The following is a 12709-nucleotide window of genomic DNA, read 5'->3' on the forward strand; positions in this document are numbered from 1 at the left end:
TATCTTCGGCCACAGACCCAACAACGGTCGCAGATATTGACTACGAGGCAACAGTCACTGAATACCACATACAGTAGATATGCAGCTTAACTAACTCAACACAGCTAGGGTAGCTACTTTTGTATTGGGTTATTTAATATTACGGTAATAAAATGGTGGCGAAGGCGTGGCTATTGTGGGAGGCTGGAGGCCGCGTTTAAAAATAGTAGTAGTAGTAATGGTAGTACTAGTAGTTGTAATAGTCGTTTTAGTAGTAAAATTACCAGGAGCAGTCTTATCACTAATTAGCTACCTGGGGCGAGTAAGATAATGTATTCAATTATCTCGGTCAGGTAAATACGTCAACATTATCTTGTGTACTTTAGGACCAAAAGCTAATAATAATAATGGCAATAATAATAATGACAATAATAATAATGATAATAACAATAATGATGATAAAGTTATATCAACAAGAACAGACACATAACCCACTTGACCTCCAGATGACACGACAGCTTAATCAGGTGACACATGACACACATGCTAGCAGTGCCACCAACCTGACTCGTCTCTTAAGAGAATAATGATGAACTTGTGGTCAAATTCCTCGTTATTTTCCGTCTCTCTCTCTCTCTCTCTCTCTCTCTCTCTCTCTCACCTCTACATCCACACGGACCCTCTCACCCCTCTCATCCACACGGACCCTCTCACCCCTCTCACCTACACGACCCCACTCACCCTTCTCACCTACACCATGTACAAACAAAAATAAACTTGAACGCCGCTAACTTGATTTTGATTTTGATTTTGCCGCTTGCAGCGGCTACTTTATTGTGCACCCCACACTCATCCTGTGAGCGGTAGCGCAAAAGGATTACAGAGTAGGGTTTACAAAGGGTCATAATAATTAACCCCGGTTGTCAGGATATTATGGCACCGAAAGTTACACAGTATTTCATTTACATTATTTGTTTAGTTTTATACATAAAGGGTAACTTATTCACAAATGCGTGAGAACAGGCGTGTGAGGCAGTATGTCTGGCCTCACACTTTGTTATTCACATTTACGTGGGAGGTATTCAAGCACATTGCGTATTTGGTTCTGTACATGAGAACTGATATAGTTACTGAGTGCAAAAAAGTGGATACAATCTTAATATGTCGGCTATCTTGCCATTAGAGATGAAGTGTTGTGCCATTTCACACACAGTGTGCTTGGACCTGTCCCTAAAAGGTTCTATCTTCACACAGTCGAGGACGTAGTGTTCAAGTGTGTGGCCATATGTATGGCCACACACTTTACATTTAGTTTTGTTTACATCTGCTTGAGGAACATACTGCCAGAGGTACTTATATCCTAACCTTAATCTAGCGGTTACAACATCTTGTAATCTAGTGATCTTGTTACTTGCTCCATATACATGTTTCACTTGATACATCTCATCATGGTAAACTATGGATCGACTAGTGCCTGTTTGCACTTGTCTACTTGCGTCAAACTCATCAATAAGTTCTTTCCTAATTACAGTTTTAAGGGTTCTTTTTGACAGACCCAAATTGTATTCAACGGTGTCTTTGTTAGACGCGAGTTTGGCGAGGGCATCAACTCTGTCATGTTTTATGAGGCCTATGTGAGAGGGGATCCACAACAGTTTGACCTTGACACCCCGGTCAACAAGGCACGCATATTTGTGTCTGGCTTCAGAGACAAGATCGTGACAACCTGAGTCGAGGGTACCAAGGGCAAGTAGTGAGGATAGAGAGTCAGTGATGATGAGACTGTCAGTAACAGTGGTTTCAATGAATTTAATAGCTGTGAGTATGGCAACTAATTCAGTTTGTAGAGTGGATGCCCAGTTGTTAATTCTAACTCCTTTCTCAATTATATTACCGTCAGGTTGAGTCACAACAATAGCACTTCCAGCCCTCCCACAGGCGGTGTTTAGAGATCCATCAGTGTAGATGGTCTGTGTGATATTATCATCAGTCTGTAGAGTGTGTATGTGTTCAAGGGCTCTCAATTTGGCAGTGTGTTGGAGATAAATGCTTTGTATAATTAATTTTTTAGGCGGATACGTCGGTATTGTGATATCGAAGGGAACTGTCCGCCAGGGTGGCAGGAAGCGCTGTTGTGTCTCAACTTTGTACAGGTGGTCTAGTCCAAATATCTTCATATGTGTAGCTGTAGTTTGGATCCATTTAGACTCAGTAGGCCCATGGTTCATACATTCTAGCAATTTTAAGGAAACAATGTTATCAGGATCACCACGCAGAAGCCTCAGGGCTATCATGAGGTTGACTTCAATTATTCTATCTTTAACACTGGGTATACCTAGTTCTTTCCTCATATTAAGTACTTTAGTGCTCATGGGACATCCTAGGATAATTCTGAGGGCTTTATTTTGCATTTTCTCGAGCTTGTCAACGCCTTTCCCGTCACGAATGACCAGGGCTGGTGCGTGGTAATCTATCAGAGATCTTATATAGCCTAGGTACATTGTTTTAACAATTCTAATATTAGCACCATAGTGCGGGCTGTACCCCGCTACACTTCTAAGAGGTCTCAGTCTGTCAGTACATTGGCGGGTTAGCTGTTGTATGGCAGGTAGGGTACAAGGGACGGAAACACCAAGATATTTAAAAGAAGAAACATAGTCAATAGTGTTGTTACCTATCTTGAACTTGGCGGGGCCGCGTTTGCGGTTACCAGCTTGTTTGTTGAACACCTTAGTTTTGTCAGTGGAGATAATAAGACCGAGGTTCTCACAGGCTGCGTATACATGGTTCAGGGTGGTTTGCATTTCACGATGAGTTTTAGTATGTATAAGAATATCATCAGCATAGCTGATTGAGATATTGCTGGGGTTGTCTGGTATTAAATTTAATAATGCATTCATAAGAACATTGAACAAAGTGGGGCTAAGTACTCCACCTTGAGGGGTACCAAGTTGCATATCTTTAACTTCACTTTTGTAACCCTGAAACAGTGCAGCAGCCCTTCTGTTGGATAGGTAACCACTTATCCAGTGTAACAGCCTACCTCCTATATCCATTTTGGCTAGTTCGTACAATATCAGTTGCCTATTGGCAATATCAAATGCAGCTTTTAGGTCAAGAAATGTGGTGTATCTGTGCCTTTCATCACCATGCACAGTTAGGAATGTGGTGATGCAATTATGTACACCTTTACCATGGGTGAAGCCATTTATGTTAGGAGACATGTGTTCTCTGATTCTATATAAGAGTCTGCCAAGAACCATCCTCTCAAAGGTTTTACACAGGCAGCTGGTTAGTGATATGGGACGAAAGGCATCAGGCTGTCCTGGTTTCGGTATTGGTACAACAATACTGCTGGTCCATGATGTGGGTAGTTGGCCCTCGGCATGACTCATATTGTACAATACCAACAATGGATTGCCTGGCACGCGCCTTAGTAGTCTAATGATGTTGTAGGTGACTCTGTCCTCTCCAGGGGAAGTAGACCTACCCCTGGCGAGGGCGGCGTCAAGCTCCCACTCAGTATATGGAACATCACACTCATCGTGCTGTTTGCCCAGCATAAAGCTAATAAGATTACTTCTCTCTACAGACTTCGCATCAAGGAGTCCCTGAGTCCTAGCTGGTAACATGTCATAGCTCGACACATGAGCCCACTTTGTTATTAGCTCATTCGACTTTTGCAGAGGGTTTGGATGGGAGACGTGTCTTCTGTTTTTACCTCTGATTATGTTTATGTCTTTCCAGGCTTTGCTGAGGGATGTGTGTTGGTTCAGGCTGTTGACATATGTCTCCCATGCATTTTGTCTGAGTTCGTTTACACGTTCCCTGACAGCAGCAAGGGAAGCTTGATACAATTGTAACATTTGAGGTGTTCTAAATTGTCTGTAACCCTTACCCACCCTCCTGACCCTAGCCCTGAGTTTTTTCAGCTCAGGGTCATTATAGCACTGCTGTTGCCTGTTCCCATTATGCTGACCACGTTTTCTCCTTTTTTTGGTGGAGGCATTGTTGGTGAAGTATACATAAGTCCTATCTATCAGATCGTCATGGAAACTTTGGTAGTTGTCAGGCTTGTAGTCCTTGTACCAGTCATGGATGAAGTCTATGAACTGGCTTTCATGTTCTTGCTTGACTGTGATTCTACGTCTGTTGAGTTTACCACCAGTGGGGGTGTCATTGGCTACATGTATACAAGCTTGGATTGGGCTGTGGTCAGACATAAGATCAGTTTGAAAATGAGAAGCATGGCCACTGGGTGGCGACCGAGGCGTGGTTTGTTTATAATTTTTGTGCTGGACAGTGATGATAATTGTTGATCCTGAGTACATGATTGATAGCGACAATAGCGATGATGAATCAGAAAATGACTTGTGATTCTGAGCACATGCAAGCACATACTATAGCTCTATGTAGGTAACCGAATCTTTGCGTACGTAGCGGTGTGCTATCCATGCCAAAGTGTTATATGTCCGGTTAAAGCTTTTTTTGTCCGGTGAAGTGGTGATAAACATTGTGTGGTTTTTATTTTATAGGATCAGTGTTTCGATTTTTTGTTTTAATTATAGCATTCATATATGCACATACTTATTTTTTAAGTGCCAGGGACTTCTCATTGTGAATAATTTTGTTTGTTTTTTCATTTCAGTTTATTATATGTCATTTCTGAAAAGATAATATAAAAAGCCCTTTCATCATGGCAAGCACAAGCAGAGATAGAGGCAGAGGGCGTAAGTATTTAAATGGCAACCAGAAGCGAGCACTGGCAAAGGCAAAGGTGCTTGAAAATGAAAAACATCGAGGTGCTATCAAAAAATTTCTTGTCACTCCACCTTTGAAACGCCCATGTATTGAAGATGAAGAAGACAAAAACGATTCAGAAAATGACAATACAGCCATTAGTCCAATTACAGTTGATGAATACAATGAAGAAATTGATAATCAGTTTGAAAAAGTTCAAGTTGACACACAGACACAGTTGAATCAAACTGAAGACGATCTTAATACAACAGAAGACAGTGCCAAAGTGAGAAGTCCACTTATAGCTAAAGAAGAGTCAGAAGGCCAAGCCCAAACATCAAACAGTGATGGATCATCCACAAGTACAGTTGTAATTAACATTAATGATGACCCGGCAAGTTGGCCATCGAATATAAATAGAAATATAAGAGATTATTTAACAATGAAAGGGCCTCCTGATATTCCAGTGAACAAGTTTCCACGAAATGAAAAGGGATTGTGTTTTTCTAAGTTTCACTGTATTGACAAAGAACGTGAACTAACTATTAATAAACATGCAAAGTACTGGCAGCAAGTATTCAAAAGGCTAGTGGCAATAGTGCAGTTTCTTGCTGAGAGAAATCTAGCGTTAAGAGGGACAGAAGAAAAAGTTGGTAATGAGAGTGTACACAATGGAAACTTTTTAGGTTTAGTGGAGCTGTTTGCAAAGTTTGACTCTGTTCTTGAAGAACATTTACGTAAAGTCAAGGCCAACGAAATTCATAATCACTATTTAGGAAAAGATACTCAGAATGAACTACTAGACATTATGGCTACAGCTGTTTTGAATGAGATACTGAATCGCGTAAAAGCAGCTAAGTACTATGCCATAATTTTAGACTGCACACCTGACTTGAGCCACCAGGAGCAAATGTCTCTAACGATCAGGTATGTTTCTGATGGCAACTTGGCTCCTTCAGGTGTTTATGAACATTTCATACAGTTTATGCAGGTTGAAAGTAGCACAGGAGAAAATTTATATAAAACATTATTAAACACACTAGAGGAATTAAAATTGGATGTGAAAGACATTCGAGGCCAAGGTTATGACAACGGTAGCAATATGAAAGGTCACACATCGGGAGTACAAGCACGGCTGTTGCAGGATAATCCAAGAGCCTTCTTTGTACCCTGCGCATGTCACAATTATAACCTGTTACTAGGAGATGTAGCCAAGTGCTGTCCAGATGCTATAACATTTTTTGGGATCTTGCAAAGGATCTACATAATGTTTTCAGCATCAACAAAGAGGTGGGCAGTTTTTAAGAAACATGTACCTGGGTTATCAGTGAAACCCTTGAGCGACACAAGGTGGGAGTGTCGGATTGATAGTGTTAAAGCTATTCGTTATCAGGTTGGAGAAGTATATGATGCACTTGTGGAAACATCAGAGATAACAGATGAGCCCAAGGTAAAAGCAGAGACAGAAGGTTTAGCAAACCAGCTAAAAGACTATAAATTTTTAGTTTCTTTGATATTTTGGCATGATTTACTTTTTAAAGTTAACTATGTTAGCAAGGAACTACAAGGTAAAACAAAGGACATTGATGAAGGCATGGAGTCATTTGAAAAACTATTATCATGGCTAAGAAAATATAGAGAGAGTGGTTTTAATGATGTCCTAATAGGCGCAAATGATTTGGCTGAAGCTGTTGAATTACCACTAGAATTTAGGAAATTTCAAGATAAACGACTACAAAGAAGGAAGAGAATGTTTTCATATGAGGCAAAAGATCAAGCTTTTGATGATCCAAAAGAAGCATATAGAGTTCAGTGCTTTACCTTAGTGCTAGACAAAGCTATTCAATCTCTAGAATCTAGATTTATGCAGCTTAAAAGCCATATAAAATTATTTGGATTTTTAAATAACTTTCAGGGCTTACAAAAGGCAGAAATAAGGAAACACACAGTAGACCTTGAAGCAGCTTTAATTGACACCAAACTAAAACAGAACACTGATGTAGAGGTAGGTACTGTAACAAGTAAAGATGTAGATGGTTATCTGTTGGCTGAAGAACTTGAAGCTCTGAAAACTTTTCTGCCCACCAGTGTCGCCAAGCCCCAAGCCCTGTTTGAATACCTGGTAGTAAACAATCGATTCACTGCATTTCCTAATGTTTTTGTTGCTTTGAGAATTTACTTAACAATGCCCGTAACAGTCGCATCGGGTGAGAGAAGTTTTTCTAAACTAAAATTGATTAAAACATACTTACGGTCAACAATTTCACAAGAAAGACTAAACAATTTGGCGATGCTATCTATAGAAAGTGACATTACCAAAACCCTTGACTTTAAAATGATTTTGAAAGATTTTGCAAATAAAAAAGCCAGAAAAGTGTGTTTCTAAAAGGTCCGTGCATAAACAGTTTGTCTGTAATTGTCTTAACTTGTAATAAAAAATCAAAACTTTTATACTGTTTTTAAACTTTTAGTATATCAAGTAATTAATGCTTTTTGGCTAAGGCGGGCATACTACACGAAATATAAAACATCAATCTTCGACTTTGTAGAGTAGAGGGCCCCACTATCAATTTTCTAATTGGGCCCCGCAATTCCTAGCACCGGCCCTGGTGGTGGAGGTCATCACAGGTAGGCGAACATTTTTTTGGAAACCAAGACAATCTTCTTTTTCAAAGCCTGTTTTAATTCCTTAATTTCCTTCTTGGTCATCTTTCCCTTGGTCTCTCTCTTGGCCAAGGCATTTATCTTCTTGGCCGAAGTTGGATGTTTCTTTCCCTTGACCTCTCTCTTGGCCAGGGCATTTATCTTCTTGGCCGAAGCTGGGTGTTTCTTTCCCTTGGCCTCTCTCTTGGCCAAAGCTGGGTGTTTCTTTCCCTTGGTCTCTTGGCCAAAGTTGGTGTTTATTTCCTTGGCCTCTGGCCGAAGTTTGGTGTTTTTTCCCTTATTCCTCTCTTGGCCAAAGTTGGTGTTTTTTCTCAATTCTCACAAGTTGGTGTTTTTCCTATTCTCTTGGCCAAAGCTGGGTGTTTTCCTTGGCTTCTTTGGCCGAAGTTGGTGTTTCTTTCCTTACCTCTCTCTCTGGCCAAAGTTGGTGTTTCTTTCTCAATATTCTCTCTTGGCCGAAGTTGGTGTTTTTTCCTCATTCTCTGGCCAAAAGCTGGGTAAGTTTTTCCTTGGCCTCTCTCTGGCCAGTTGTTTTTCCTCATTCTCTGGTCGAAGCTGGGTGTTTTTTCCTTGGCCTCTCTTGGCCAAGTTGGTGTTTTTCCCTTATTTCATTAAAGTTGGTGTTTTCCCTCATTTCTCTCTGGCCGAAGTTGTTTTTTCTCATTCTCTTGGCCAAAGTTGGTGTTTCTTTTCCCTCATTCTCTCTCAATGAAGCTGGTGTTTCTTTCCCTTTGGCCTCTGGCTAAAGTTGGTGTTTTTCTTTGGCCTCTCTCTTGGCCGAAGCTGGGTGTTTCTTTCCCTTGGCCTCTCTCTTGGCCAAAGCTGGGTGTTTCTTTCCCTTGGCCTCTCTCTTGGCCAAAGCTGGGTGTTTCTTTCCCTTGGCCTCTCTCTTGGCCAAAGCTGGGTGTTTCTTTCCCTTGGCCTCTCTCTTGGCCAAAGCTGGGTGTTTCTTTCCCTTGGCCTCTCTCTTGGCCAAAGCTGGGTGTTTCTTTCCCTTGGCCTCTCTCTTGGCCAAAGCTGGGTGTTTCTTTCCCTTGGCCTGGTACGTCTTGTTCTTCGTCGAGGCCGTTTTGTTGCGTGTTTGGGGTCCCCAGAGCCAGTTGCGGACGGCGGCGCTAATTAATGAGGAGGAATCGGTGTTGTCCTGGTCACGGCCGGATTTCCTGCATGGGCACTGACAGAGGAACATTTTGCCAGACAAAAAATCTTTGAGACGGAGGAGGAGATCTTTCACGTCCTCCTCACGGTCAGGAAGGTTCTCGGGGGAGGGTGATACGGTCTGGGCGCTGTTGGCAAGCGACTCGGCGTTCTCCACCTGGTCCTCGCTGACGAAGGGGCTGGTGAATGAGCAGCAACACACCACCTCATGCTTCTGCAGCAGTTGGGCCTCCGACAATTCTCTAGTAATTGCCACCAGAAATATTAAAAAACTGAACTTCATTTTAAAAAGGAGTTTCTATTCAAAACGTATTGTCCGTTTATTTACATTTGATTTGTGTATATGATAACTTTCCCAGATCATGACACACACACACACACACACACACACACACACACACACACACACACACACACACATTTTGAGGTAAAAGGAAATAAACATGGATAGGTAATTACACTTTGACTCTACTGTATCATAATCACTTGTGTTTTGTTATTCAGAGTTAAAGGAAAAAGTGACCAAGTTCTTAAGAATCAACTTTATACAGTTCGTGTGTTTGTATGTCGATCGAAATCACCGAATTTACTAACTGCTAAATTACCGACTTTCTTAAAATAACGACTAAATTACCGACTTTGGTGAATACTTATGAAATTACGGTCTTTGGTGGTGGTGGTGAAGTACAAGTGGTGTTGTAGAGAGTTTGGCTACCAGAAACAATAACAACAAATATAACAACAATAACACCAACAGTAACACCACCAATAACAACAATAACAAAAATAACGACAAAAACAACATGAACAAGAAAAATATAACAATAACACCACCAACAACAACACTACATTATCCCAGCAGCTTGGTAGCAACATCTGGTGGGTCACACACACACACACACACACACACACACACACACACACACACACACACACACACACACACACACACACACACACACACACACACACACACACACACACACACACACACACACGTTACAACAATAAAACATGTGGTTGTAGTTTATTTTGAGACCACTTACGAACAAAGGGATTAAGCCAAGTGCCCAGGGTACACACTAAGGCTCTCTCACCTGTATACTGCCTCAGGTGACAGCGACCTTCATGTACGGGAACTTTTGACGGATTACTGGACAGTTTTAATGATATATCTTCACAGCTAATAATACTACCACTACGATTACTCCTACTACTGCTACTTCTATGACCACTACTACTGCTACTTCTACGATTACTACTATTGCTGCTACTACTGTATCTGCTACTACTGCTGCTACTACTATAACTACTAATGTACTAATATAACTGGTAACTACTACTATTACTACTAATACTGCCACTACTACTGTACTAATCTATCTATCTGTCTTTTCTCTCTCTAAGGATGTGTTGTGGGTGGGGTGGGGTGTGTTGTGCGTGGGGTGTGGGTGGAGTGGGGTGTGTTGTGGGTGGGGTGGGTGGGGTGTGTTGTGGGTAGGGTGTGTTGTGGGTAGGGTGTATTGTGGGTGGGGTGTGTTGGGGATATGGTGTGTTTGGGTGGGGTGAGGTGGAGTGTGTTAGGGGTGGGGTAGGATGGAGTAAAGTAGGATGGGGTGGGATGTGTTGGGATAGGGTGGGGATGTGCGCCTCCTTCCAGATACAGGCCAGTGATGGTAGAAGTTGGAGCCTTCTACCGTAATAACACACATATATAATTATGCAAATGAGGCAGTGTCACTCAGACCCCTGGCCAGATAACTGTTGTCCCCGTACACCGCTGACCTAGGCACTTCCATCTGGGTCTTCCAAGGTTTGTGTGTTCAGTCTCTTAGGATCACGTGAAGATTAGGCACCCCAGCTTATTTCACTTGATTAGACACCCCAGCTCATTTCACTTTATTAGGTATCCCAGCTTATTTCACTAAAAGAATAGGTACCCCAGCTTAACTAGTAACATCAGGGTATTTCACTTGATTATGTACCCCAGCTTATTTCACTTGAGGATTAAACAACCTCACGCTACCTGAAGGAGTTAGGTTAGGCTAGATAATTTTTAAATGAACTGAAATAAGTCGTGTATGTGTGTCAGCTGAGCAACAACAACAACAACAACAACAACAATAATAATAACAATAATAATAATAATAAAAATGATAATAACAATAATAATAATAATAATAACAATAATAATAACAATAATAATAATAATAATAATAATAATAATAATAATAATAATAATAACAATAATAATAACAATAATAATAACAATAATAATAACAATAATAATAATAACAATAATAATAATAATAATAATAACAACAATAATAACATCCACACCAGGCACTCTCTTCACAAAGTAAAAAAAAAGTACTTTAATCTCATCACTAGCATCACTTAGGGGCATCAGCTAGTACAGTACAGCAACAATAATAATACTTTGAGAATATCTAGTAGTCTTCTAACTCACTCGGGGGTGACGGCGTTACTGTTTATAACGGCGTAAGTCAATGCTAAGTGTGTGTTGTGAAGTATCAGTGGTCATATTAACAACAGAGATGTGTGTGGGGGAGGGGGGGGGCAGGACCGGTAACTAGGTTGGTGGTATGTTACCTAGCGGTCCTGGTAGTAGTTGTGGTAGTAGTTGTAGTAGTAGTAGAGAGGGAAGGAGGAAGAGAGAGAAAAGGGGGAAGAGAGAGGGGAGGAGAGGGGAGGGGAGGGGAGGGGAAGGAGAGAGAGAGAGAGAGAGAGAGGACCAAGGTAGTGCTGTGTGGGTCACCTGCGACTAACTGTTGTTGGTGGCGCTTTCTGGGTCGTGTGTGTGTGTGTGTGTGTGTGTGTGTGTGTGTGATTTTTTATTTTGCCGCTTGCAGCGGCTACTTTATTGTGCACCCCACACTCATCCTGTGAGCGGTAGCGCAAAAGGATTACAGAGTAGGGTTTACAAAGGGTCATAATAATTAACCCCGGTTGTCAGGATATTATGGCACCGAAAGTTACACAGTATTTCATTTACATTATTTGTTCAGTTCTATACATAAAGGGTAACTTATTCACAAATGCGTGAGAACAGGCGTGTGAGGCAGCATGTCTGGCCTCACACTTTGTTATTCACATTTACGTGGGAGGTATTCAAGCACATTGCGTATTTGGTTCTGTACATGAGAACTGATATAGTTACTGAGTGCAAAAAAGTGGATACAATCTTAATATGTCGGCTATCTTGCCATTAGAGATGAAGTGTTGTGCCATTTCACACACAGTGTGCTTGGACCTGTCCCTAAAAGGTTCTATCTTCACACAGTCGAGGACGTAGTGTTCAAGTGTGTGGCCATATGTATGGCCACACACTGTACATTTAGTTTTGTTTACATCTGCTTGAGGAACATACTGCCAGAGTGCAATTTATATCCTAACCTTAATCTAGCGGTTACAACATCTTGTAATCTAGTGATCTTGTTACTTGCTCCATATACATGTTTCACTTGATACATCTCATCATGGTAAACTATGGATCGACTAGTGCCTGTTTGCACTTGTCTACTTGCGTCAAACCCATCAATAAGTTCTTCCTAATTACAGTTTTAGCGGTTCTTTTTGACAGACCCAAATTGTATTCAACGGTGTTTTGAGCTAGACGCGAGGCCTAAGGAGGGCATCAACTCTTGTCATGTTTATGAGGCCTATAGAGAGGGGATCCACAATAGTTTGACCTTGACACTTCGGTCAACAAGGCACGCATATTTGTGTCTGGCTTCAGAGACAAGAGCGTGACAACCTGAGTCGAGGGTGCCAAGGGCAAGTAGTGAGGATAGAGAGTCAGTGATGATGAGACTGTCAGTAACAGTAGTTTCAATGAATTTAATAGCTGTGAGTATGGCAACTAATTTATTTTGTAGAGTGGATGCCCAGTTGTTAATTTTAAATCCTTTCTCAATTATATTACTGTCAGGTTGAGTCACAACAATAGCACTTCCAGCCCTCCCACAGGCGGTGTTAAGAGATCCATCAGTGTAGATGGTCTGTGTGATATTATTATCAGTCTGTAGGGTGTGTATGTGTTCAAGAGCTCTCAATTTGGCAGTGTGTTGTAGATTAATATTTTGTATAATTAATTTTTTAGGCGGATATGTCGGTATTGTGATATCGAAGGGAACTGTCCGCCAGG

General features: G+C 41.2%; 1 protein-coding gene across 1 annotated transcript; it reads left to right on the forward strand.

Annotated features, from left to right (window-relative positions):
* Nucleotides 1-4675: 4675 nt before the first annotated feature.
* Nucleotides 4676-6844, forward strand: LOC121879630 (zinc finger MYM-type protein 1-like; the record flags this gene model as incomplete). The annotated part of the gene is made up of 1 exon (XM_042386293.1): nucleotides 4676-6844. A coding segment is annotated over exon 1 (2169 nt), but the record flags the coding sequence as incomplete, so codon positions are not given.
* Between the last annotated feature and the right edge of the window lie 5865 nt (nucleotides 6845-12709).

Source organism: Homarus americanus, unplaced genomic scaffold (assembly GCF_018991925.1).
Source record: "Homarus americanus isolate GMGI-L3 unplaced genomic scaffold, GMGI_Hamer_2.0 scaffold2893, whole genome shotgun sequence".
Classification (NCBI taxonomy): Eukaryota; Metazoa; Arthropoda; class Malacostraca; order Decapoda; family Nephropidae; genus Homarus; species Homarus americanus.